This window comes from Sceloporus undulatus, chromosome 4 (assembly GCF_019175285.1).
Source record: "Sceloporus undulatus isolate JIND9_A2432 ecotype Alabama chromosome 4, SceUnd_v1.1, whole genome shotgun sequence".
NCBI classification, from domain to species: domain Eukaryota; kingdom Metazoa; phylum Chordata; class Lepidosauria; order Squamata; family Phrynosomatidae; genus Sceloporus; species Sceloporus undulatus.
Window position 1 is genome coordinate 43,623,521 of NC_056525.1, and position 27,682 is coordinate 43,651,202.

General features: G+C 39.8%; 2 protein-coding genes across 4 annotated transcripts in view; both read left to right on the forward strand.

Annotated features, from left to right (window-relative positions):
- Positions 1 to 5,621, forward strand: part of LOC121929748 (fer-1-like protein 4) — a 71,827-nt gene extending 66,206 nt beyond the window's left edge. For all 3 annotated transcript variants that reach the window (XM_042465624.1, XM_042465625.1, XM_042465626.1), the window contains 2 exons: positions 996 to 1,096; positions 3,146 to 5,621. In XM_042465624.1, coding sequence (XP_042321558.1) covers positions 996 to 1,096; positions 3,146 to 3,326 — 282 coding nt within the window. In that variant the 3' untranslated portion in view covers positions 3,327 to 5,621. The remainder of the gene's footprint in view (positions 1 to 995; positions 1,097 to 3,145) is intronic.
- Positions 5,622 to 12,111: 6,490 nt separating this feature from the next.
- Positions 12,112 to 27,682, forward strand: part of LOC121929749 (arf-GAP with SH3 domain, ANK repeat and PH domain-containing protein 1-like) — a 49,484-nt gene continuing 33,913 nt past the window's right edge. The window contains exons 1-9 of the mRNA XM_042465627.1: positions 12,112 to 12,280; positions 14,639 to 14,711; positions 15,784 to 15,929; positions 18,462 to 18,527; positions 19,645 to 19,694; positions 19,802 to 19,931; positions 23,727 to 23,812; positions 25,706 to 25,781; positions 26,262 to 26,348. Coding sequence (XP_042321561.1) covers positions 12,155 to 12,280; positions 14,639 to 14,711; positions 15,784 to 15,929; positions 18,462 to 18,527; positions 19,645 to 19,694; positions 19,802 to 19,931; positions 23,727 to 23,812; positions 25,706 to 25,781; positions 26,262 to 26,348 — 840 coding nt within the window. The 5' untranslated portion in view covers positions 12,112 to 12,154. The remainder of the gene's footprint in view (positions 12,281 to 14,638; positions 14,712 to 15,783; positions 15,930 to 18,461; positions 18,528 to 19,644; positions 19,695 to 19,801; positions 19,932 to 23,726; positions 23,813 to 25,705; positions 25,782 to 26,261; positions 26,349 to 27,682) is intronic.

The following is a 27,682-nucleotide window of genomic DNA, read 5'->3' on the forward strand; positions in this document are numbered from 1 at the left end:
TTTATCTCCATTATTTTCAGGAGGAGGTGCATTTGTTTTACCAGCATCTCTGTATACTGAGCTTTTTCATTAGAAACCCTGTTCCCAGACCCCTCTTTAAAGCAGGAGTAAGCAAAAAGTACCCTCCCATAAGCCTATTTTAAAAACCTTTGATCCCTCTAGACCACCATTTTATTGGCACAAAACAAACAAACAACAACAAAAAAAACCCCCAAGGTTCCAGAAACAGCATTTTACCTTTTAAATAGGTTGCTAGTAGCCCCTACACTTTTTAACATTTAAAAGAAAAAGAATCTCAATTTTTCAAAACCAGAAGTGGACTTTCAGCCACTTCTAGTTTTTGTTGTTTTCATGTTTTAGAAATCTGTGTAGCCCTTTCAAAGAGTTTGAAAGATAGAAGATAGGTCCCCTGATTTGTTGTAGTTGCCTACCCTGTCTTAAAGATTGTAGTGTGGCTCCTCAAAAGTTTCTTTTATTTCCTTCTGCATATATTTGATAATAAGCTAGGGTTTTTAAAAAAACAAGAACTGAAATTTCCCATTCTTAGTAGCAAATATGATTCCTTTACAGCAGGGGTGGGCAAAGTGTGGCCTGATGACATGTGGCCCTGTACCCCACATCTGCAGCCCCCAAAGCTTTCTTAAGCCCCCCTAGTTTTTTAAAAGTTGGTTTTTAGATGATTTCTTCATCTGAAAAATGCTCCTGAAATGCCACAGATTAAGACACTCACTCTCCCAGAAGCCATCAAAACTCTTAAAAACAGAAAGAACCCAAAAATGAAATAAAATGGTGGGAGGAAGTGATGTGGCATCACTTTTGGTGCACCAAGATGTGGCTCTATAGCCACTATGCAAGCATGGGGTGAATAGTTCCCCTTGAAGTTGCCCTCCACTGCAACTGCTCGGTGGTCAGTTCTTTTGCACAGGGGAAACCAGAGTTTTCTTTTGCCAGCTGCTGGCATGCCAGTCATTTGAACACAGTTTATTTCTTCTCAGGGAAAAGTAGAAGCTGAATTCCAACTACTAACCTTAGAGGAGGCTGAAAAGGCCCCAGTTGGGTTGGCAAGAAAAGAGCCAGAACCCTTGGAGAAGCCAAAGTAAGTATGCTTAGGTGTATAATAAATGGCTTAGGAAATGGTGAGGCTTTGGGTCCAACCTGTATCTGCTATTGCTTCCTTACTTACATGGTTCCAGTAACATACCTTCCAATGTTTCATAAATGAAAACTGAGACATGTGCGGCCATGCAACATCAGAGTGTGTTCAAGATAGCAAAAGCTATGAAGAAGAACAGTCAAGCTGGGAGAGGTTGCAACAGTTTGCTTTGTCCTGAGCCTACTGGGAAGGGCAAGACTATGCCCTCTCCTCTTTTCCCTCTATTACTTTTACTCTTGGAACTCAGTAAGATGAGGGCAAAGGAAGAATGTGGATGGAAAAGAGGGAGAGAACCTGGGATATTTTAAAAGAAGCTGAAAAAGTAGGAAGATAGAGAATAAATCTGGACTGACCCTGCCAAATTGGGACAACTGGAAGATATGCAATGAAGAAGAACGGTGGGTTTAGGCATCCTTGGATCACATTGCTTGGATCCAGGAAGAGAAATCTGATTAATTCAAGTTCCTTTGTGTGGCACCTTGTATTTAAAAATGAAGGAAACCAAACAAGGAAGACATAGTCATTGCTGAGAATCAGTTTGTGCACCTTAAAATCATGACCAGGCTGCTGCAGTTGTTGTTGCTGTTGCTTTTGTTGTTGTGCACCTTCTGACTTATGGTGACCCTATCATGGGGTTTTCTTGGCAAGATTTGTTCAAAGGAGGTTTGCTGTTGCCTTCCCATGACGGTGAGAGCATGTGACTTGTCCTAGGTCACTCAATGGGTTTTGATGGCCAAGTGCTAATTCGAACCCTGGTCTCCAGAGTCGTAGTCCTACACCCAAACCACTATGCCATGCTGGTTATGGTCATTAGTTCTGTGAACTAAATGGAATATATTATTTTAATTGGAATATACTCTTTTAATTGGCGACTTGATTCAGTGCAAAGGATTTTTTGCTTCTGGATGTTTTTGCATAGGCAGAGAATATTAGATTGGACAAATTCATGGTGGATAAGTCCAACAGTGAGTGCTACCCGTGGCTATACAGGAGGGACAAAAGTCCTTGCTTGTCTCGTTCTCATATGTGTTCTCTCATATGTGAGAATGAGAAACTGCCTGTTGTTCGGGAGACAGCAATATATTTTCTGCCAATCTTAAGATAATATCATGGCATAACAAGTTTCATGTATATTGCATAAACTGTGCAAACTCTATAACTAAACTGCACTAACTGCTGACCACTGAATTTTAAAAATAAGAAGCATGAAATTGTTGGGCGCAGTGGTTAAATGCTGGTACTGCAGCCACTCACTCATAGTCACAAGGTTTTGAGTTCAATACCAGCCAGGGGCTATGAGTCAACTCAGCCTTACATCCTTCTGAGGTCACTAAAATGAGTACCCAACTTGTTGGGGGCAATTACATGTTGTAAACCACTTAGGGAGTGCTTACGTGCACTGATAAGTGATATAGAAATGTACTTGCTATTGCTATTATAATTGCTATTGTTTGCTGTTGCAATTGCACCTTTACAGTCAATCCACTAGTTCTCCTGTGCTTGCTTGTTCTTGTCCTTTTCCCTGTGCCCTATCTGTGTGTCCTTTGCTTTACAAAGGGAAAAGAGTTACACTAATTTTACACAGAAACATTTCCCACAAATTATTGAAACTTTCATTGAAGAAGAAAGTGTGTATTGTCTCATTCTTGCAGTTGAGGCAAGAAATGTCATGGGGATCAACAAACAGTTGACAGCCTATCTTGCTGAGAACAAATAATTTAGCAAGACTCTTTCTTGTTCCTACTGTACAGTACCTCTAAAGGGTTATTCACAGTACCTCTAAGGGGTTATTCATCCCTAAGATCAGAGGAACCAAGCCTTTGAATGGTTGTTGCTGGGAAACAATAACAAGACAATGTAGATTTCTTTATCTTGCTTGAGTGGTTTAATATATGTCTGTTTTCAGCTTGAGGGCGGATAGAAATGTGACTTTGCCTTTGCTGCCCTGTCCAAATCTTCACTGAGTTTTCCCCTCCTTCCTTTGTTCCACAGCCGTCCAAAAACATCTTTCAACTGGTTTGTGAACCCCATGAAAACATTCATCTTTTTCATTTGGAAACGGTACAAGAAGTACATAATTGCATTGCTAATCATTGCAATTTTGACCATATTCTTGGTTCTCATTCTCTACACAATGCCCGGATACATCAGTGAGAAGATAATAAATGGCTAAACATGCTGCCTTTTCCAGTTTCTTTCCACCATTATTCACCAGTATTCAAGCTGGGGCTTGACAAAGGAAGATAACAGTGTGACTTCTATGAGAAAGATATTAAGGACACATGTAGCTGCCTGATTGTGCCTGGAGCACTTTGAAAAGGAATCTGTCAATGGGATAGAGAAACTGCCAATTTTTGAACTCGCACCTGCTCACTTCTGTGATGTAATGACAATAGCTTTTGAAAGCCCTTTATAATTATTTGTTAAATGTCAGGCCTCTAATTTTCCCTGGAGGCTGCCATCCCAATCATAAGGAGCTGATATTCCTTATCTGGATTTTTATGACTAAAATAAGCAATTGTACATAAAATAGCAATATAATTGGACATAGAAGCACCAGAACCCAGGTATACTGAAGAGGATTTACAATATTATTTAACTGCTGTCTGTGTCTGAAAATTATGAAGTGGGGGAATGAAATATTGAAAAATGTATTTCACACAGCCAAAGTTTGGTCCAATCTTAACATTATACAGTAAGGTGGTGATGAGGGGCTCTTTAGATATATAGAGAAAACAACATCTACTGAGTATGTCATGACTATGATTTTGCTGTGCATATATAATAACACATGGGAAACCAACATTTGAGCAGGTAGGCTGGTTTTACAAATGGGAAACAATATCAAATTTTAGAGTGGGTAAAGCATAGCAAAGAATGGAATGCTTTACAATAGCTTGTATATATTGTTTTCTACAGCATATATAGCCCTGATCAAGAGTAGAGGCAGGATATTGGTTTAGTGCAGGTCTTTACACTGCAATGGACCTTTGATATCCAGTGGGGTTTGGCCCCAGGACTCCTTGTGGATACCAAAATCCATGGATGCTCAAGTCCGATTAAATACAATGATCTAGTAAAACAGCATCCCTTATAGAAATGGCAAAATCAAGGTTTGCTTTTGGGAATTTATATATTTTTTGAATAATTTAAAGCCATGTATGCTTGAATCCATGGATAAAGAATCCATGGATATGGAGGGCCAACTGTATATACCCACTGAGCTGAACATAGTTCATCAGCCAAATGCATTGCCCCTCTAGAGGCTCAATAAACCTATTTTTGCTACCCACTCAGCTTCACAAAAATAGTGAAGGCATCCAGTATCTGGCATGCAACTAAGCTTGGTGGGTTACAAACTTTGTGAACTTGTTTTTTTGACCTTGCACAGCTTATATACATAGTCAAGAAATGTAACCCCAACCCCATTATCTGAGGAAGTAGACTGAAGTCTACAGGGCTGTATGTATGGGCCAAAAGGCCTGTGTTCCCCCAGCCACACACATCATCCTGTGTGGACGACAGAGGCCAATACCTTCAGACCAGGACCAGGCAGACCGGATGCCGATCCAGTGGTCTTGGCCCAAAGGGGCCTTAGCATGTGTCAAAATGACCTGTTGTCTGTCACAGAGTTTCTCCAAAACTGTGCAGCATCCCCTGGCAGACTGAATGTACCCGCATGCCCCTTACCTTCCTTCAGTGTTGCCGCTACTGAGCTGACCCCCCCTCCCCCCATCTGATGTAGAAACAGGGACCCTGGCCACATGAGTGCAGCCAGGCACCTCATTTCCATGTTAGATGTGATGACAGGGGTCTTCTCAATAACAGCAATGAAGGTAAGAGGTGCATAGCAGTAGCAGGTTTGTGTCAGTAAACACCCATCTAGCCCATGATGACCCAGGGATCAACCCAGGTTAGGACAAGACCAGGATAGCATGGGCTGGGCCCATTCTATCTTGACTCATCTGCCAACCCCTATGAAAGCTCATGCTACTAGCTTCTTTCTTGCAGTTAGTTTCAAAGGTGCTGCAAGATCCCTTTGCACTGTGATTCTCAGGCTAACACAGGTATGTCTTTGAATTCTCACATTATCTTAGTACTGCTACAGGTAATATTATAATAAATGGTGCAACTGCCTCTGGTGGACCACTAGATTGCCCAACCAATCAAATAATAATTCATTTTAAAATGTTTGCACATTCTTAGACATGGCAGATAAAGATCTGCTACTCTTGGCATAGCAAGCACTATTCAACTGACGCCTGTGACACTTGTGAAACCTCAATACTTGAAGCAACAGATTCTCACTGTCTGATAAAAGAGCCACAATTTCCCATCAGCATTTGTAGTGCTGGGAAAATGTGTTATCTAAGCAAGAGAATATGTCTAGCATATCTTAATGAATGTACAATGTTAGTATTTCTACTGACCTCCCAAAAACTGAATAAACTGAAATGCTGCTTCTGCCTTGTCCTATTGTTCAATAATTATACTGTCTTGATTTTTGCTGTTCCTAAAACAGGGTACCCGGAATTTGTTTTTATTCAGTCCTTCAAACATAATGAGTCTGACATGTGCTTTTTAATAAATAACATGGCCACTCTGCAGATGGACTTGTTTGCAAGTACTGATATTCCTATAGATGTGTTCCCTGTGGCTGGACTTGTGTCAGTGCTGTGTGGTATTTCTGAGAATCAGGCCTGGCCCATGTTTTGCTGCATGAGGATATATGGAAACTGGCTTGATTGGCATTTGAAATTTACTCCATCACTGGCAATACAACTGCATCCCCTACCATACCTGATGGCTGCAGATTAACTTGCAGGGGGCATATGCAGCTCCATACTCCCACTGAGAGCAGTCGGTGGCAACTGCTGTCACTCAGCATTTGCCACTGAGGCCACGACCTCCCTCTGATTAATGGTAGATACAGTTCTACTCCATACCTTACAAATCAAGTATAGATTTCAAATTTGTGGGTCTCTTACAATGATGTTGAAGACTAGGTGGTCATTTGCAAAGAAGAATCAAAGGCCAATTAAAAGTTTAACACTGGCCCATAACCATCTGGGAAAAAATGTTTTGTCCAATTGTAGGTGTTAATGGGTGAGAATGAGTGGTGCTACACACGCTTTCCTTCCATCTGCAGAGTTCACCTGGAAGCGTCCATGCCCACTTTCCCATCGTCTTGGGAGTTTATAAAACGGGATGGAGGCTCTCAATTTTGAAAGAGAAGACAGCGAGGTCAATTCAAAAATTCATGCAATTACGTGATTACTTATCACACCTTAAATTCACTGTAATGGCCTCCCCAAACGCGACCCAGATTCTGTGCAAAGTAAGCCATCACATCGGTGGGTTCTTAATTGCAAATTGGCATCCTTGTGCATGCTCAGTGAGACTCCAGATGGCTGGAGCATAGCATATTTAGGCGAGTGAGAGGAACCACGGAACCCCACAATTTATGTTATTGCATGATAGACTACCAAACGCAATTTCAGACAATGGGAAGTCAGTCCGAATGCAATCATGGGGTTTCATGTTAATGCATGATAGACTACCAAACACAATTTCGGGCAATGGGAAGTCAGTCCGAATGCAATCATGGGGTTTCATGTTATTGCACAATAGACTACCACATGCAATTTCGGGCAATGGCAAGCTATTTTCAGGCAATGGGAAGTCAGTTCGAATGCAATTTGAATTCACGTAAATTTGCTGAACTAGCGAATTCACGTGAATGCGTTCTGGCCCCACTTTCTTTTCATTCGAAATTAAGAGAAATTCCTCCTGTGTGATAAACTCCAAGATTTCTGACTTCACTAGTTCACCAAATTTACTTAACTGTGGATTGACACATGATTGCATTCAGACTGCGTTGGGACCGCCAGCAATCACATGTGGTAACTTTTCACACAATAACATGAATACGCATGATTCCGTTCAAGATGACACTGGATTATACTTCCAATTTCAGTCGTGTAATATCGTCACTGGAGAAAAGGTGGCTTGGGAAGCTGAAAGACAATTTAGTAAAAATTTGTATGTGTTAAGGGTATCATGGGACTTCCTTGGTCACTGGAATGACTTGAGAAATCCCAGAAATCAGAATGAAATAAATACTAAGGTATCACATCACAATAAACCCTGGAATTTGGGAGTAATAAAAAGGAACTTTGTGCCCAGGGTTGTGCTACTTGGTTGTGGACGGTTCAGCAGGTCATTATATTAATATTTTTCAAAGGTAGTTTTCCAAGCTCTGCTTTGGAAGCATCAGCCGTTGAACAGACACAATCTGAGATATATTCATCTGAGTGGTTGGATGTGATGCCACCCAATGTTAATGGTTGTTTGCAGGAGATCACACTCTAAAAGAAAGCAATTCATTAATAAAAGCTACAGTTGGGCAGCTAAGCAATTTACACCTATAGTTCTAAAGGAATTTTATGGCATTCATTAAAGGGGGAACAAAAGAGCAGGATTTAAAGACCTATTTTGGGACAATAAATAGACAAATCAAAACATAGCAGTCAGATGAAAATGAAGGGCCAGTACGTATTCAACCTTCAAGAAGAAAATCTCTAATACCTCCTACACAGCCAATGAAACCTTTGAAAGTGTGTGTGTGTGTAAAAATCAAAAGGCTATTAACAATATATCCACAGTCACACAAGAGACTCACTTAAAGATTAAATATGGTCCTGGAGGATCCCAGTTGCTGTTTGAATGTGAGGGTTTGCTCCCTGAATAGGAAAGCAAATAAAATATACTCAAGTCTTATAACTGATTTTTTTTAAGAACCTTCTTCCTCATTTAAATATTTCTCAACATGATTTTGAAAGAATCCACAGATCACCAAAACATCCAGTCAATTAAACCTAAAGCTATATTAAGATTTGCTAAGTATCTACTAATAGAAACAGTTTTTTCAGAGTTCCACAAAATAGACAACATTAAATATAAAGAATTTCTAGTTATGATTCTACAAGATATGAGCCCTGCTATGCTCAAGAGATGAAAAAAACTTTAAATAGTTTATAGACATGCTCATAGAAGTCTCTATTAAATACGTGTGGCTTCCCTTTTAAACTCATGCTCCAATGTGGTGGCAAATTCTACGCTGCAAGGGTGCTTGCAAAAGCTACAGAATGCTCAAAGCACTCAGAATGGATACAGCAAGACACCACAGAAACTAACCACAGAGAGAAAATAACAGGCAATAATAACTGGATCAGCTCTTTGCACAAGAAACAAAAGTGAAGCAAAGAAAACTAAGGGCAGATCACTTGAAGACAATGCTAAGACTTGAAGTGTGAAAGAAAGCCATGACAGATTTCTACTACTGTAGAAAGAAAATGTACAGTTTAAATTTTCCCTTTGTTTTACAATGTGTTTGAAAATTCATACCTAAATTAGGGTACAGTGTTAGGGCTTTTAAAAGAGTGTATCGTATTTGCTCATCAATTTATGCTTTAGTTGTAAAGTTTTTAAAAAACTACAGTTGAGTATCCCTTATCCAGAATTCCAAAATCCAAAGTTGTCTACATAGAGCCTTACTGCATGAGAAAACAAAGCAAAAACAGAGCTGGAGAATAAATAGCAGCTTTCTCCATACCATACTGCATAGCATCATAGTGCTTTAGTTCTCCCCCTGTGGGAGATGGTGGCAAAAATGTGTCTTTTGTTGAATGGATTTTTCCAGCTAGAAAAAAGACACATTTTTACAACTGTCTCCTGTGGGAAGAGAACTGAAGCCCCACAACATCTTGAAATAAGGCATGGAGACAACTGCTACTCTCCGGCTTTGTTTCCACTTTATTTTCTCATGCGATAAGGCTCATGGGTGGCTGAGATAGTAAACCCTTTGCTTTTTAGTGCATCAGTGCAAAAACGCTGTTTCAAGGACAACATTATTTTAAAAATGTATAAAATTGCCTTCAGGCTATGTGTATGTGCATATGAAACATACATGAATTTCATTTTTAGGCTTGGATCCCATCTCCATGCTATCTCATTATGTATATGCAAATACTCCAAAATAAAAATAAAATAAAATCTGAAATCCAAAATATTTCTGTTCCCAAACATTTCAATGGCGACTAAGGGTGCATCTACAAAGTGCAGAAATAATGCACTTTGATAGCACTTTAAGTGTTGTAACTCCATCCTATGGGATAATGGGATTTGTAGTTTTATAAGGTCTTTAGCTGTCTCTGACAAAGAATGCTAGTCCTTCACAAAACTACAAATCCTAGAATTTGATAGGTTGGATCCATGGCAGTGAAAGTGGTGTCAAAGTGCATTATCGCTGCAGTGCAGATTCACCCTAAGTCAAACTTGGGCTTGGATTAAGTATGACAGTTCTATTTTGTGTGGACTCTGCAATAAAACTTGTCAGAGTGGTGTTGAAATGCCTTGTCTGCATAATTGAGGCTTAAGTTGTCTTGAAATTACACCAAAAATGCATGCATATTTCACACTGTTTGATAAGTATGCCCTCTATTCCATCATCCAAGTCATTGATAAAGCAGTTGAAGAGAACTGGGCCCAAGACAGAACACTGTGGCACTTCACTAGTCATTTCTCTCTAGGATGAAAAGTAGCCATTGGTGAGCACTCTTTGGGTTCAGATGGTCAATCACTTATAAATGCACCTAAAAGTAGCATTGTCTAGCCCTCCTTTTACTAGCTTATTTGCAAGAATTATCATGAGGAACCTTGTCAAAGGCCTTAATGAAATCAAGATACGCTACATCCACAATATTCCCTTCATCTACCAAGCTTGTAGCTCTAGAAAAAAAAAAAGAGAGGGGGAATTAGTCTGGCATAATTTGTTTATGTAAAACCCAAGCTGACTTTTAGTGATTATGGCATTTCTTTCTATCTATGCTGCAGAATTAAAACACTTTGATACCACTTTAATTGCCATGATTCTGTGGCACAGACTCGTGGGATTTGTAGTTTGGTGAGATATTTAGCCTGGTCTGTCAAGGGGTGACTCACCAAACTACAAATCCAGGATTCTGTAGCATAGAATAATGGCAGTTAAAGTGGTGTCAAACTGTTTTAATTATGCAACATGGATACACCCTAAGTGCTGACAGGGTAACTGTTTAGTGATGTGCTCTAGAATCTTTCTTGGTATTGCTGTCACGCTGGCTGGACCCTAATCATTGGGGTCATTTGCTGTCCTCCAGTCTACTGGGACTTCTCCTGTTCTCCAGGAATTCTCAAAGATTATTACTGGTAGTTCTTCTGCCAGTTCTTTTCATATCCTTTAATGAAGTAATCTGACCCTAGAGATATGAATTCATTTAGAGTAGTCAGATATTCCTGTACTAGCTCTTTACCTATTCTGTGCTGCATTGTCAGGGATTAGAAGGGTTAAAACACAGCACACAGGGAAATGCTTGATGTGTGTGTGTTTGGCCATGAGCATTCAGCAGAGTGGCAAGGCTGATCAGCACAGCTGAAGCTCATTGGCTCAAGGACACTCCAGTGTCCAAGTGCACATAGCCATGGATGATGAAACCATGTGTCTGGATTGCACAGGAGACACATGACATGGTTACACACCTGAACTCACTGGGTTTGGGAGATCACATGGTCTGGAGACTACATAAACCCAGGGGTTGCAAGGGATAGCTTGTGGGTTTGAATTGGTATGTTTTGGAGTTTTAGAGATCTAGTTTTGTATTATAGCACTGTGAATAAAGAGCACTTTGGAGACTTTGTTTCTCTGGTGGTTTATCAGAAGAAGCTATAGCATCGGTTTGCTGTGTGTCCCCGGAGGTTCCTGCATTGCTGCAGTTCCTTGAAGACATCCAGTTGCTGTCATCCCAATTGGACTTTGGAGCCACGCTTCAGTTTCTGGAAATTGCCAGCTCTGCTACAAGGGTCCGATTTAACCCCAGGACTTGTTTGAGTTGCTGACAGTGGTTGTTGGACCCCAGCAGTTGTGCTGACATGCATTTCCCCTGCAGCAGCACCTGTGCCATTTTCCCCAGGCTGAGCACTGTTTGCCTTTTCAGAGAAGACCAAGGCAATGAAAATGTTGAATAATTCTGCTTTTTCTCTGTCCTCTGTTAGTATTTCATCATCTTCTCCACACACTGGCCCTAGTATTTCCTTGCTCTCCCTTTTGCTATGGGCATAACAAACAAACAAACAAACAAAGCCTTTTTTTTGTTTTTAACTTCCTTAGCAAGCCTGAGATCACTCTGCATTTTAGCTTTTCTGACTTTCTCCCTACACATGCTGGCTATTTGTTTGAATTCCTCTTTGGTGATCCCCCCCCCCTTTTTTTTTCATTTCTTGTATATGCCACCTTTAAATCTCAGCTCAGTTCTTTAGACATCCATTCTGTTGTTTTTTTTAATAAACAAAAATTTCCCAACAAAAATATCCTGACAATGCATTGTGCAGTGGAAGACATCTTTGTTTCCATGCCCCAGCCCATGTCCTGTGCCTTTTTTCAGTTGGCAGGGGGAGGGGAGTCCATGTTGTAAAGACACAAGAGAGACCCGGGGAGTCTCAATGGGGGTTCTGGGAATGCAAGAAGTGTACATTCAACCCAGTGCAGAACTCTGACTTCAGCAGATTCAGTACACTGGAATTCCCATTGAGATTAGAAAATATCCCACAGTTCCCACAGTGGTATAGTTGTTTTAGTGTGAGTACATGAGGGTTAAAATTGTACGTTCTCTTTGATAAAGCAGAATGCAGTGAAGTCATTCATTCCACAAGCGGTTGAGGGCATTTACAAGTATCATGTAGGTTTCTTGGAAGGAAAGCCTGAGTTTCTCAGGATGAGAAATGAAGGAAAAACTCCAGGTTTACTACTGCCCTCCCTTTCAGATGTTTGTGGCCTCCTTGACTACCCTTAGCTGCTTCCTCTCAATCCATTCCTGTTCCTCTTTTTTTGTGGCCTGACATTCCGACTTTGCAGCTTTGCTAGCTAGGCTGGCACTCTGTCCTTGCATCTAAACTTTATCTGGCAGGATGCCTGAGTTAATCTCTGTCCAAGAGTTTATCTCCCAGACCCAAGAGGATCTGAGCTCTCCAACAACCTCTTCTTTTACCAGCCACATGGGCAAATGCAAGAGCACGGTGTGTAGTCTAGACGAGGTAAGCGAGAAGCAGTTTTGTGTAGGCTGAACGGATTCGGATTTGGGATACTATAGGAGAATTTGCTGTGGAGTCTTACTTGCCCTATGTATGGAAATGAAGAGCAGGAATTTTCACCTTACCATTGTTGCAACAAGCTGGGAAGCGTTTCTTTTTAAGTTATTTAATAATTTGTACCTTGGTTTTTTTTTCTTTAAAAGAGGAAGCTCAAAACAATTTATATAATATCTATATGACTTAACAGAAAATAAACAGAAATTTAGAGAGGACAACATTAAGAAAAACAAATAGAAAAACAAACACTCAACCACTTAAACAGCTGGAAATAGGCCTACTTAATGGACAGTACTTCCTTTCCTTTCTGATTGACTGAAAGGATATGTTTAAGAGAGAGCCAAGGAAAAAAGTTTGGCAAGAATGTTGTGGTTAGTGAGTTAATGGTCTTAAACTTTGGACAGATGGATTTCACCTCCGAAACAGAAAGATTTCAGAGCAGGGCCTCCTTTGTAATTGTGAAAGACATACAGGTAAAGGATAGGGCAGCCCTACGAAAAAGAAGATAATGATCTGGCACCTTTAATAATAGCTGTGTAGTGTAGAAGAAGAAAGTTAAGCAGGTGTAGCTGATCATGCAAGCTTCACCTGTTGAAATTCCCTTTTCTCACAGCTATGAGATCTGCCTTCTTTTTTCATGTGGTCAAATTGATTAAGGCTGTACTGGTAGACTGTATATACAGTATCAGTAAGACCTACACCTGAGATGTGACACTGATGATTTACATTACTCTGCTATCTATACAATCACTTAGTACTGTAATTTAAGTTCTTTCCCTTAGTAGAAGACTTTGCTGGCAAGTTTTAAGATCCTGGGAGTAAGTGTTACTCATCAAACCAATGTCACTTCTTCTGACAAGACACATCCTGGAGTGCAGGAGAGACACTGTTGGCTCTGTGATGTATCCATTGCTTTCATGTGAGGAAAAATAGTTCTTATGATGCATTGTTGTAGGACATTTTTTCAAAATACATGTCTTGCTCGCAACTATATTTGCAGTGCAATTGGAGGCATCTTCTCATTTCCCTTGGATTGTAACTTCCTTCTTCCCTTGTCATTTCCTCTTTTAAAATCCACTGTATATCTTTTTCTCTGTGAACAATTATCTGGCAGCCAGAATTCCTCATTAAGCTTTGCATAATACCAATTAGCAAACCATGACACATAATAAATGTTGCTTAGGAGAGAGTATAAAAATAAAATTAAAACTAGTAACAGGAAACCTTTCAGAAATACTAATAGTTTCTAGGCTGAAAAGAAAAGACTGTCACATCAGGAAGTGGAAATATTGCATGAATTCAAACTGTCATTGTGAAAGGCAGTAATATTCAAAGCAACATCCGGAACTTGGAGAGAACAACATAGAATGACAAGTAATGTTGATGCTGTAATAACAGCAGTGAAACCACTGTAATATGTGAAGATAATAACCCATGTGTTTCTAATACCACTAGAAAGCATTGTATGTAGATCAACCCTGGACAATGAGTAACAGCAACATCATGCTGGGACCTAAAACATTTTTGGAGTGTTTCAGGCAACAACATTTGTTTTTGTTGCTAATACTGTGCTGTTTTTCAATGGGGGGGGGGGCTGATGCCATGAGGTACTGCAATGGGTGATGCCAATCCTAATGACACACTGGGTTCAGGGAAATGTATCTCATGCCATACCCTGTATTATCACTATTTAGTTGCTGTTGTGTGCCTTCAAGTTTTTTCTTGACTTATGGCAAGATTGGTTCAGAGAGGGGTTGCCACTGCCTTCTTCGGAAGCTGAGAAAGTGTGAGTTGCCCAAGGTCATTCAGTGAGTTTCTGCGGTCCAGTAGATATTGGCATCCTGATCTCCCAGAGTCCTAGTCCTACATTCAAGCCAATACATCAAGCTGGCTTGCATTTAGGATCTTAAAATAATAGATAAATATCATAGCTTGTTGTTACTCAAAAGCCACAGTAGTTTAATGCCTTCATTGGGATTTTTAAAACCCCATAAAATAGTGGGCAAGCTTTTGAGTTATCCAGAACTCTTTTTCAGTCTTTAGAGTAGGCAAAACAATTAAGGATGGTGGAAGGGAGAAAGCTAGGGCATGGCATTGAAGCCAACCATAATTTACTTATGAAAAAATAGAGAAATAGCCATTTCTTCTAGATACAGTCACCAGTGCAACTTGAAATCTGTTTTGCTCCTAGTAGAATTTAATATAACTGTATATGAGCATTCTATGTCATTTTTTTTAATTGGAGGAGAGGGGAGTAGAACACATGCTTAAGACCTCTTTTCTCTTTCTCCCCCATGATTTTAGGCCTTGGATTCAGATCGAACTGTTCTGCAAAAATTGAGGAAAGCAGTGAAAGCAGAACACACAACTGGGCAAGGTTAGAGTACGACTGGTTATAACAGAAAGGGGTGTGCGGTATGGAGAGATCAGGAAGACTCAAAGGATTCCTGTACCTTTTAAGGGTTGCTTTGAACAGGGCATATAGAACTGACTTTAACACAAAAAAATCCTAAAACCTCAGTATCTGCCAACCAGAGCCTAGCATGAAAGACACAAGATGAAAGCATCATGAGACAAGGAAAGAAATGGACGAAGTAATATTTTGCAATTATCAAATAAATGAGAAGCAAAATTTTTGTACAGCTACACACAAATCACCTAGAAATACATATATAGATGTACCTTCTGACCATACTTCTATGTTGGAAGAGCTAATGTCACACAATGTATTATTTATTTTTATCCCATCTTTATTATTATTATTATTATTATTAACTTTTATTTATAAAGCGCTGTAAATTTACACAGCACTGTACATACAATCTTTTTAATTGGACGGTTCCCTGCCCTCAGGTTTACAATCTAAAAAGACACGACACAAAGGGAGTGGTGGTGGGGAAGGGGCCTCTCTAGTAGGATAATACATATAAAATACATAGCAATACAGGAAATGATTCAATAAAACAGACAACAAAAGAACATCAAATAGCAAGTGACAATTATGCAACTCTCCCAAAGTGGGACCCAAGGTGGCTAACATCTATTTATCAAAGGATTTATCAAAGGATACAGGAGCTGCCTTGGAATTGAACATAGATAACACAAGCATTGCCCCTGAATCAGTTCTTGCTCAAAGAGAGCAATTGCATCCTAAGCTATTTGAGACCTTGGGAGGGGTTTTTCTCTCCAAACTACAGCTCCCAGAATCCCTCACGCTCACAGGGGATTCTGGAAACTGTAGTTTTAAAAGTAACCTTTCTATGCCAGTTCTATGAGAATAAGTCCCTTTGAACTCGGTGGCACTTACATCTGATTTGATATGATATGCTTTAACATAACATCCTGGTCTAGTTCAACAGGCAGCCTACTGTTTTATACTTTTAGGGTTTATTTTATTTGTTTCAAAAAGAGATGTGCATTAATGCTCAAATAACATTTCCTCCCTGTAGATCTCATTGGCCACTTAGAAGCTCATATTGCTGCCCAAGAGAAGTTTTCAGAAAATTTTTGCAACAACAGCGATGAGAAGTTGGCTGAAGGTTTTATCACCTTTGCTTCATTTTCACGGGAGCTGCTGGGAGCTGTCAAGAGCCTGGTATAAACTTTTCCACTCATCTACCCAAATGCCTATAGGAACAGAGCTTGGAAAAGTTACTTATTAAGATTAAACTCGCAGAATATCACAGCCAGAATGGCTATGTGGGTTGGAGGATTTGCAGTCCAGGGATTCTTGGAATTTTAGCCCCCAAAGTAATTTCCATGCTCTGGATAGATGACTCACTTTCCCATTTCTTTCACAGTGGATGATTTATAGGGCCTTAAAAACATTTCTTGTTTGATTTCTTCCAATATGGGACCCGAGCCAACCAATGAATATAGAAATGTAGCCATGAAAATATTCTAAAAGGCCTGAATCCCACCAGTGGTGTCACTGGGGGTGAGGGGGTGGGGGTGGTGCGCAGGGGTGCGGACTGGACCAGGTTACACCCTAAAGGGGTGTGTGACACCACTGCACCTCAAACACCTACATTTTGGCAGAAGCAGGCTGTGGCATCCATCTGCTTCCTTTTAAAATGCTTTAAGAGATGGTGGGAAGGTGGGAATTTTTTAAAGTTTTATTCTTTTTAAATTTACTTTAACATCACATTTTAACCACATCTTCACTGTGTATATGTAAATATATTTATGATGTGCATATGTTTTTGTAATTTGATTTTACAATTTTAATTTTGCTAGTTTATCAGAACTATTAGCATTACATTCAGTGGTACATGGGAATTACGATTTACGAGTAACATTAGTACAGCATTACCAAGGACTCTATATGCTGTGAAATGGGAGGAGGTCAATGGGGGGGGGGGTGTGACACCATGAGTTACCGCACAGGGTGATACCAACCCTAGTGATGTCACTGGATCCCACCCCATTTCAATTTTTTGAGATAAAAATGCCATGTGTTTAATTAATTGTCTTTTGTTAATGTATCTTTATCTTGTGTTTTGTTAATATATTTTATTTCATTATGAAATTTGATTTTCCCATTTTTAAGTACTTTATAGTTAGTGTTGTCAGGTTTTCAAAACAGCAATAATATACAGTTGAAATTCATGTCAAGTAGGGTTGAAAATCATGAAGTCACTATTAACAAGTTTGTAGCCTATCTAAATACCAAATGAAAGTACTGATTCTTCTATTGACATATTGTCCACTTTCATAAATGTGTACATGTCCATCATATGGAAGGCTCACACCCAAAAATACCTGGGGTGTTTTTGGGGGTTTTTTGCATCTTGTTCAGTCTATATAGGAGGAAATGCTTTCCAGCGCTCAAATGGGGGACATCTCTTATAATAAGGGACACCTGCCAGTCCTATAAGGGACACGTTTTCCAGACCTCAAATAAAGAATGTCCCTTTTAATAAGGGACACCTGGAAACACTAGTTACAATAAGAAATATTTTTCCCAAAGGGATTAGGTTTATACTTGTCTTTTATTTTGGAAGAATCCTGGAATGCCTTAAACACTAGTCATTTTATTATAGCATGGGTTTTCATGTCTAAATTCATCAAATGCATGAAGTTTTACCCGAGTTACATGTCACTACCTGCACTTCCAATGGAACATTAAATAATTTTGTGGCAGTCAGAAACAGGATGCATGTATTGTATATGGCACATGGCTGGGGATGATAGGATACTATATGCATATTATTATATTTAAGGTTGGAGAGATGATACTGGCTACCAACTATAAGGCTGTGTTGTCTTCTGAGCAGAACGTGAATTGCCTCACAACATAAACTAGTATTATCTGCAGAGTAATCCTATTGTGCAGACTGTTGTTTTGATGGAATAGATTGAACTACGCAGCTGTTGGAACACAGAGGCTGCAGCAAAGGACTTGAACGGATGCTCTTTGCATGTATTTCTCTTATCTGCAATGGCAACTTTATATGTTGGATTCCTTCAACATTTTGCTGTATCAAATAAATTAAGCTATATAATATATGGTGTTAATGCCAAAAGAGCAGTCAGTTTGTTCCATCTGAAAAAGCTTTGGATTTGGCTAAGGAAATGATATAAGATTACAAGATAGTATACTCATGTTGCTATGAGACCAGCACTTCCCATCTCTCTGTGTCTCTATGCTTCTACATTCCCAACATACCTGCAGAATCTGCAGGTGATTCTGGAATAAACTTCTATTATGCATCACCCTGAAACATTAATGGGATTCTATCAGGAAAGGATAGCCCAGAGAACATGATGGTCTTTAATTTCTTAGCACTTCAGGTGCTTTGTACTGCTTCTCCCATTCCCCCCCCCCCCAAAAAAAACCTACAGAACATCCATTAAAAAGGGAATGATAGACCAGCTACACAGCATCTTTTGATTGGTTGCATTAGGAGAAATCCTTTTGGAGTCATCATTCATCTTTTAATCTAGGTTTTTAGAGAAGTCCTAAATCTGTAGTATTTTCTTCTCTTAATGAAACACATCCTCAACAGGATGTCTTGAAGTTTCTTCTGTTCATGGAAATATGATGGAATAATGATCACACAACCATATGATATACTGTCTGGTGCAAGTCATATACTGAACTTATTCTTTATTATTATTTTTTTAGTTGCTGAGTTTATATCACAACATTCACTTTTCCTTGGACTCACTGATCAAAGGAGATTTCAAAGGGGTGAGCAGGTGTTTAATAAGTTTTAGTTCTCTCTTCTGTGATTATATTGAAATGAGAGATAGTGTTTTACTTCTTGTTGTGTGTGCCTTCAAATCATTTCTGACCTATGGTGACCCTAAAGTGACCTTATTATAGGGATTTGAATTCTGTTCTCCCAGTGTCCTAGCCCAGTACTCAAGCCACTATGCTATGCTGGCTTTCTGTTTTACTTCTACTGTCAATAAACTCCTATTCTGTAAACCACTGTGAGTCTTATTTCTGTACTTGATAGTAGGTTTGTTCTTTTTGGATTAATCTTGTTATCAACACAGCATTTCGCAGGGTGAGTTATAGCACAAAATACAAGCTTTTCATACCAGTAGTTTCAAGTTTGCATCCCACAGTTTCCAGGTAAAAGGATCAGGTGCAAGTTGTCTTGGCTTGAGACCATGGAGAAGTTAAGATTTGATTTAAGTATAAGGCAGCTGGTCTCATATGTCCAGTGTTTTCCTTCTCTATAGTTATTTTGTTTTATTTTGTTTAATGCATGTGTATTTATGTATGGTTTGGTTATGGATTTAATAATGTATGTTTGGTTGTGGTTATGTATGTTTAGTTATGGTTTTAATAATAATTACAGGGACTTAACACTAATTGTCTTGTAGCTCAAAAAGTTTGAATTCTTTCGATTTTGGAATTTTGGATATGAGATACTCAACCTGCATTGATGAATATAGCTGTATTAGTTTGGTACAGCAGTTACCAGTTTTACATATGATAAAGGGGGCTAAAATCCATGAAAACTTATGTCAAAAAATTGTTAAACTTTAATGTGCCACAAAACTCTTCCTAGAGTTTGTTAGACACACATCAGTGCAGATGATACAAAAGGAGAAAAATAGTTAATTTTTCTATAAAAATTGAAAATACACTCAATACCTAAAGATAAAGTTAAATGAGTTGAATTATAAAATCCATAAAAATAACAAATGTGAAAAATATAGGTTGTCTTTTTTTCTCATATAGAACAGCAGAACAGTTATTGATGTATAAGATACACAGGAAACCTTCAAAAGTACCAGCACAGAAAAGAATGAATAAATATGAGATTTATCATGGTTGCTTGGTCTCTTAATAGGACTTTAAAAAGCCCTTTGAGAAAGCCTGGAAGGACTATGAGAGCAAACTGTAAGTTGGCCTGGTCATACTCCTTCTCTTTAAGCTAGCTTTAATTTAGCTGTTACTAATACAATACTGTTGCACACAAATAAACACTTTCTTATTCCCTATTTAAGTGCAAAGATAGAGAAAGAAAAGCGGGAGCTGGCAAAACAGTATGGAATGGTGCGCACAGAGGTTGTGGGAGGAGAGATTGCTGAGGAGATGGAAAAAGAACGAAGGATGTTCCAGTTACACATGTGTGAGGTGAGGCAGACGGCAAAGTGCTTCTTCCCATCTGACAGCTTCTTATGTGTATATTTCAATCCATGTGATCAAACTGCATGGTTTCATGTAATGATACTCATGCAGTCTACTTCTCTTTGTGGAAGAGAGTTTGGCGAGTTACAGATGGCCCAGAAGGGGCAGTCTTGTGCCGCTGCTGGTTGCTGCGTCCGGGAACCGCAGCATCCAAACCGCATGGTTCCCAGACACAGCAAAGAATGAGCGCAAAAATCACGCTCCTTCCTCGGCCCCGGAAGAGACGCCGCGAGGCACTAGTCGTGCACTCGCGGCGTCACTTCTGCTGTGTGACGTGCGGACGCAGAGCGTCCGCTACGTCAAAATGGCGGCAGCCGTGTGGAACAGCTGCTGCCATTTTGACGTAGTCATTACGCGCGAGGGGCAAGGCGCGTCAGGAAGCACTGCCCCTCACGCTTAATGACGGTGCGATGACGGCACCTCATGGGCCCGTCTGTAACGCACCTTTGATACCAGAAAGGTTCTCATGTAATGGACTAAGGAGAGGCAAAACTGCAAGAGAGAGTTGTCGCAAGTAACAGAAAGGAGGCGTGTTCTAGTTTCAGTTCACAAAAAAGGAACTTATAAAATGAGCTGACACAAAGGACTTCCGTAGAGGAGCCTCTCTCTCACACTGGTTTGAGATGAGGCTTTTATTTTGCAGTTGCCTTGCCCTGTTCGTAAACTTTTATTGGGGAATTCCAATGTTGTCTTCTGTTTGTAACCTGCTTGCTTTCCTCCTGGTTTTTCAGTCCTTTTTTCTTTCTTTCTTGTACACGAAATCATCTTCAGGAAACTCCCATAAAGAGATACTGCTGCTCCCATTGATCACTGTTGTATTGATTATTATTCTGTTGTATTGTTTTGTTGCTTGACCCTTTGGTCAGTTTTAACCTGTATGGTTTTAATTCTTTGTTAGATTTAATACCTTTTTAAGGGGGGGGGAGGATACCAGGGATTTGATATATTGTACATTTTTTACTTGTTAGCCGCCCCAATTGTTCTCAGAGGGGCAGGATACAAATAAATTTTATTATTATTTTCTTATCTTTTGAGTGGTGAAAACTGCATAATGCTGTCCACTCTTGCACTAGGGACTGTCAATCTGGAAGAGAGTTTCCTCATCTTGGGATGCCAATTGAGGTCTCAGGTATCTAGGTAGGGTAACAAGTCTCCAGGCAAGAGGGCTGAAGGAGGATTTTCCCCTGTGCATAAGGTGATTTTAAAGCCTGGGTGTCTGCTCTCTGCCCAGTTGGTGCCAGGGCTCAGTGCAAAAGATCAGTGCAAAGGTGTTTACATGTGTGTTTTGCTTGCTTTGGCCATTGGTGGGTTCCTTCACAATATACCATTTTAGCACAGTCAGACTACGTATCCACGGATTCTTTATCCACGGATTCAACCATTAATGGCTTGAAAATATTCCAAAAAAAGCTTGATTTTGCTACTTTACATAAAGGGACACAATTTTCCTATGCCATTGTATTTAATGGTACTCGAGCATCCACAGATTTTGGTATCCACGAGGGGTCCTGGAACCAAACCCCAATGGATACTAAAGGCCCATTGAACTTTGATTCCACTTTAACTGGCTTCATCCTAGGATTTGTAGTTTGATGAGATCACTTAGAATTTTCTACTGTAGACCAGTAAGTGCCTCAGGAAAGTAGAAATCCCAGGATTTCAGTGGGTGCAGAGACCTGAATGTTGTACACAATATTTATTTAGAAGATGGTACAGAAAATCCGCACTATCTGCTATAAATGCACAAAAACATTTTTTTTGCAATTTATACACAAAAGGCAACCCACTGCAACGTGGCTAGGGTCAACTAAAACTGCAGGGAATGTGGATTGTTTTGTGAGCCTGGTCTGGAAACACCTCCAGTCCCAGGACATCGGGGTAGGAAACAGATTTATATGATACCCCATCCAGTTTGAAGTGGGGGGATCTTCTACAATGGGAGGATACCTTGAAATATTTAAACCAAGTAAATATATAAATAAATAAAACATTTTAAGCCTGAACTAATGTAGGGCATTTTAGTTTGGATCCATAAATGTGTTCAGCAGGGTTCTAAAGGTGCTGGAGGAAGAGGCAGAGAGTTCTTCCTGTTCTGGTTCCCTGAAAAGCTACTATTAGAAGCTTCAGGGGACCTAGAACAGCATGAGAGTTGATCCTGGGAGCAGAGGGGAAGGGGGGAAAGACAAAATCAGTTCCTCGCTCCTTTCTCTTCTCCCATGGAAACCATTTGCCATGCCTTGGTGTCATGACCTGAATGGTATAGGCCAGTGCTTCTCAATTATTTTCTGTCATGCCCCCCCCCTAGGAAGAAGAAAACATTTTGCGCCCCCCGTGCGACTGTAAATAGTATCATTTGTCTATAAAATTGTTATAAGTACACCTCTGCATAATAGAGTCTCGCGCCCCCCTTTATGGAGCCTCGCGCCCCCCCTGGGGGACCCGCCCCACTATTTGAGAAAGGCTGGTAGGCCAACCATTTTTGTCTGAAAACGTGTAGTGGAGATACCCAAGAGAGAATCCCCCAACAGGGCTGGCACAGAAACAGGGACACCAAATTTTGATTTTAATCACTATGCATGTAACATTTATTAAACATTTATACATATATACATATATACAGCATGCTTTGGTACCAAGAGCACACACAAACTCACACAGGCATACTATACTCACACACACGAACCCCTCTCGAAAAGGAGGATCAAGCCTCTCGAAGGGGCGATGGGTGTTCCGTTGCAGCTGATTCGGAGACACACTTTTAGGGAAATTCCAACAACCTTTTATAGGGTCCTTCAGTCTTTTTTTCTTCTCCTTTCTGGTTTTGCAGTACACATTTACGTCTGTTTCCTTGTTTTCACATTCCAGTCTATGTTGTTCTTTCTTGTTGTTCATCAGGACTGTTTTCATAGTCCTTATCAACTGATTGTCCTTGTTTTACTCCGGTCCTGTTACATTCTGTTAATGCTGAATTTGTGATCTTTCCTTTTCCCTGTTTTGTGTGCCAAATCACCATTTTATCATGCATTGCACTCTCCCTCATTTTCTTCGGGGTTCCCACTCATTCATTACACTGGGACCCTTTCACAGTAGGCAACTATAGAACTATAATTATATTTTAATTGCCATTGATGCATCTTGTGGAATCCTGGGATTTGTAGTTGGTGAGACTTTGGAGCTCTCTAGCAGATAACTTTGTATATGTGTGCACAAGCACATATGTGCCTTTAAATCACCTGGCAGCTTATGGTGATCCCATGAATTTCATATTTTTTTGAAAGAAAGAATTCTCAGAGGTGGTTTTGAATATAGACTACAATATAGAAAAAGAATGTCCATTCCACAATTCACTGGAAAATTTAGTCCATCATAGTGAATGATAAAATAAGTGTGTTAACATCAGAAATTGAGTATTTATAGCAACTGAAAGATAAGAATAAAAGAATAGGCTTATCAAAGTATTGCACCATCTTCAAAGAACGTTTGCTTTATTTTGTAACTCATTAAATATAATTAATTCTGATGATTTTATAGCTCTTGCAGTAGATCAATTATGATGGTAATGAAAGATGTAGTCTACCAAAAATATTACCAGGTTCTAATTAAATGTATAATCTGGAATAATATGTTTTGTTGGAAGCATAACTAATCATTGCCAAACATACTTTAGCTGTCAAGGACAGAAGATAAGTCAAGAAACAAAACTGTAACTCAGCAAGTTAACTGTTTTTCCTTTCCCTGCAGTATCTAATTAAAGTGAATGAAATTAAAACCAAGAAAGGAGTTGACTTGCTGCAGAACAACATAAATCACTGCAACTCCCAATTCAAGTAAGTACAATCCATTCTTTATATTCTTATTCCTTCCAGTTTTATTTAGAACACAGTAAATAAAACAGTTTAAAGATTATGGGTTTTTGCAGATGTGAGCCTACTTTATTGTATTCATTTATTTTTCATTATGTATGTGAGCTTCCCATCAAGGTCATATTTCAGTATGTATTACCCTTGTCTAATGCACATCTTTCCTTCCTTTTTAAAGGGGAAAAATCATTTCACCCTGTTTTGTGGGTGCACCTTTCATCTGCGTTGTGTTTGTGTGGATATTAATCTGTAGAAATATTTGGGGCATTCTTATCCTAGAATATTCCAGGATTCTTCTGCCAGCAGAAATCTCTAGTATAATAATGACAGCCTCTTGCTTTAAAGCTATGATGCTAAAGATGTGACAAATTTTATGTTACTCCATTGGATCTTTGTCTAAGGCCTAGCTGATTTAGAATTCTGTAAAATTGCTTTGTCCCTCAAGACTTAGTAATAAGATTTAGGTTACAGGTTTCCTTACTTAAGAATAGTTCCAGAGAGATTGGTTGGCTTTTGAGGAAAATCCTGTGAATAAAAAGGGGCACTAGAATACCTCTTTATCCACAGGATAATCACTTGACAACTGCAATGCCATGAGACATCGTGTGAAAATCTTAGCATTATTGTGCAATATTGACGGGAGCATATTGCTATGTTCCCATCTTTTTTGGTAGTGTACTAAGGTCCACTGTTGAATGAAAGCCAGCAGCTAGTCTGATGTATCCTGATTGCTGGCTTTCATTAGATAGTGATTAAGTTTGAAGCTAGAAGAAAACTGAAGAAAGAGGCCTGAGACTGAAATAAATGATTTTTTAAACGCTTGGTCTCTTTCCCACTTATATTTCCGGGGTGTGGGGGTGAGAGAGAAAAGGAGGAGAAGGAGAAAGATATATATTCCAGAACAGGGCTATGATGAGGTGGGATGGGGGGCAGTGAGCAAAGGTTTGACTTCTCTGACAGGTTCCAGTTTGGGGAGTGGGGATGGCAGTCATTTGCCAACCTATTTTCTTCCTAAGGAAGGAGAAAACAGCAGTTTAAAACTTTTTCAGTTATCTTGCCAATTGTAAGGAAATCAAATTGAAATGTTTACCCCTTTTACTTCTTCCTTGATCATTAGTAAGCAAAGGGCAATTAAGCCACTCTCAAAGCAGGCCCACTGACCACCCTCTGACCACTCAAAATCTGCACTAGTGGAATGGAACTATTGCACTGGAGATGGTAGTAGAACAGTAGCAGGAAAGGAGGTCTTTAACAGGTTTTTTTACATTCGTGGGAAAATAAAAATGCTGTCCAAACAGTCTCGCTCAGGAGACCAGCAGAAGTGGGAGGACATCATATGATAAGCCCCATCCAAAGACACCATTATCCTGGTGTTACGATTTACCTGCCTCCTGTGATGAAGTCCTTAGGAAGATTTGATTAATTTAAGTTACTCTGGAAAATTACAATGAAAAAGAAGGAATAATTGGAAATCTGGTTTATTAAACCAGAACACAGATTTCTATAAACAGAAAAGTGGTACAAACTTGATTCTGAAATTTGTTTATTTAATGTAAAATAAAGATTTTACATTAGGGGACTGGAGTTTGGAAGTTCCAGGTTCAAGTTCCCACACAGCCATAAATTCCCCTGGATGGCCATGGGTCGATCTCCTACTTGAGCTGTTTCACAGGGTTGTTGTGAGGATAAAATCCACCTTTTAAAACCTACCTTTCAGAGTATTTGTATTAGATTTTTAAAAAAGTATTTAATCATCAATCTAACATTTTAACTCTTTCCCCCTTCTTTTAATCTGCCCATCTCTAAATTGAAGTGGAAATATTTTCTATATTTGTTCCGCCTTCTTTTTTTTTCTGCCAGTTTTTTCCAGGCATGTTTAAAGGCAACAGAGAAGCACAAACAATTTATTGAAAATCTTATTCCTGAGCTTCAATGTGTAAGTATGTGTTATTAAATTCATAGGCTGCTTACCTGGACCACACACTAAATCATAAGTAGGCAAAGTGTAGCCTGCAGCCATATACAATCTTCTAAGGCTCCCCCCGCCCCGCAGTCTTTGAGCTCTCTATATCCCTGGGTCATCCTTTTTCTAGCAAAAAGAAAGACTAGTTACCTCTCTTAGAAGTCTCCTGGAATGTAAGGCCCCATTCACATTATGGAAATAACCTGGTGTGAAACCAAGTTATTTCTGCGACATTCAGACTGGCCATGGATGCACCTGGCACCGTTTGCAGGGGGGCTGTGGAAAACCCCACTTAACCAGTGCATTTGTCACAGGTCCCTTACTGCACCTTTTTTAAAGTGCTGGAGCAATCCAGATCTTCAGTAGCGTGAGTACACTGCTGAATCAAAATGCCTATGACAGGGATTTTGCAGCAGAGATATGGAATGTTTCATTTGGTGTCATGCTTTTCAGATGAAAGCAAAGCAGGAAGAGGAGAAGAAGCAGCTGTGCTCCCTTCGTGATCAGCTGAAAGCAGCACTGCAGTTGGAGCCCAAAGAGGTAAATGTAGGGAGGGAGTGCACATTATTTTGCCTAGGAAAGAGTTAGGGGACAGCCCAGCAGAAATGTTAGCTGGTGCCTGTTGGAGTATTTCAGATTGATCCTTCACAGCATCTGAGAAGGGGAAACACAGAGGTGTAGCTATTGCAGGGGGGAGGACAAAAGAGGGAATTGCACCCCAAAGAAGAATTCTGCATCATCAACCCCCATGAAATGTTTCTTTAGTTCCAAATTTCTAGTACTGTATTAAATTAACTTCAGTTGAGATTTTAGATACACAGTTTATGCATCCAAATCAAGGGGAAAAGCAAAGTTACCAAGTGAATGCAAACACAGAAAATGTGAGAGTTCTATATGTGAATGATATTCAATATCTCACTCTCTACAATGCTAGAAATTTAGGGACTAAAGTTAAAATTGCACGTGAGCAAGCAAAATTCTTATTTGGGCAGGGCAGCCCTCATCTCCCTCTCCCCATAACTACACTTCTGTACCACTGGAGAGTGATAATATATCATGTTCTAAAGTGCAGTTCTTGTTTTGTGTATGATGCTACCAGCAGAACCAGTCTAATCTGCAATAAGCAGGCGATCTCTGTACAATGTAAGAAGCACTGCTACCAGGAGTCTAGTTGCAGTTGTAGGGTTAGAGGTTTCTTAGCAAGTGTGCTGGACTTTGGCCAAAAAATGTCTTTAAAACCATTAGTCAATGGGAAGGAGAAGAGAATTTGATGCATGGTTTCAGTCTTCAAATATCTGAAAGGCTGTCATGTGGAAGACGGGTGAGAGTTGTTCCTCTGTTGCTTCAGAGAATAGAATGAGAACCACTGGAAATTACAACGAAGTCGATGGGATGCAGTGACTTAGTGGTTAAGATGCCAGCTCTGATGATCGGAAGGTTGGCAGTTCAAGGCACCAGTGCTATATGATGGGGTGAGCTCCTGTCACTAGTCCAAGCTTCTGCCAATCTAGCAGTTCAAAAGCATGCAAGTAGATAGATAGGTACCACTTCTCAGTGGGAAGGTAACAGCATCCAGTGCAGTCATGCTGGCCACATGACCATCAGAGCAGTCCTCAGACAATGCTGGCTCTTCGGCTTAGAAACGGAGATGAGCAACGCCCCCCTACAGTTGGTTACGACTAGACGTTCATGTCAAGGGACTACCTTTACCTTTCAGCTAAACATTAAGGGGAACTTCCAGCAGTTAAAACTCTTTGAAGCTGGAACAAACTTAGGCCCCATACAGACAGGCCAAAATAAAGCTGCTTTGGGTCACTTTGGAGATATGCTGTTTAAATGTTGCATGCGTCCTAAGAGTCCGGAAGCCGCGCCAA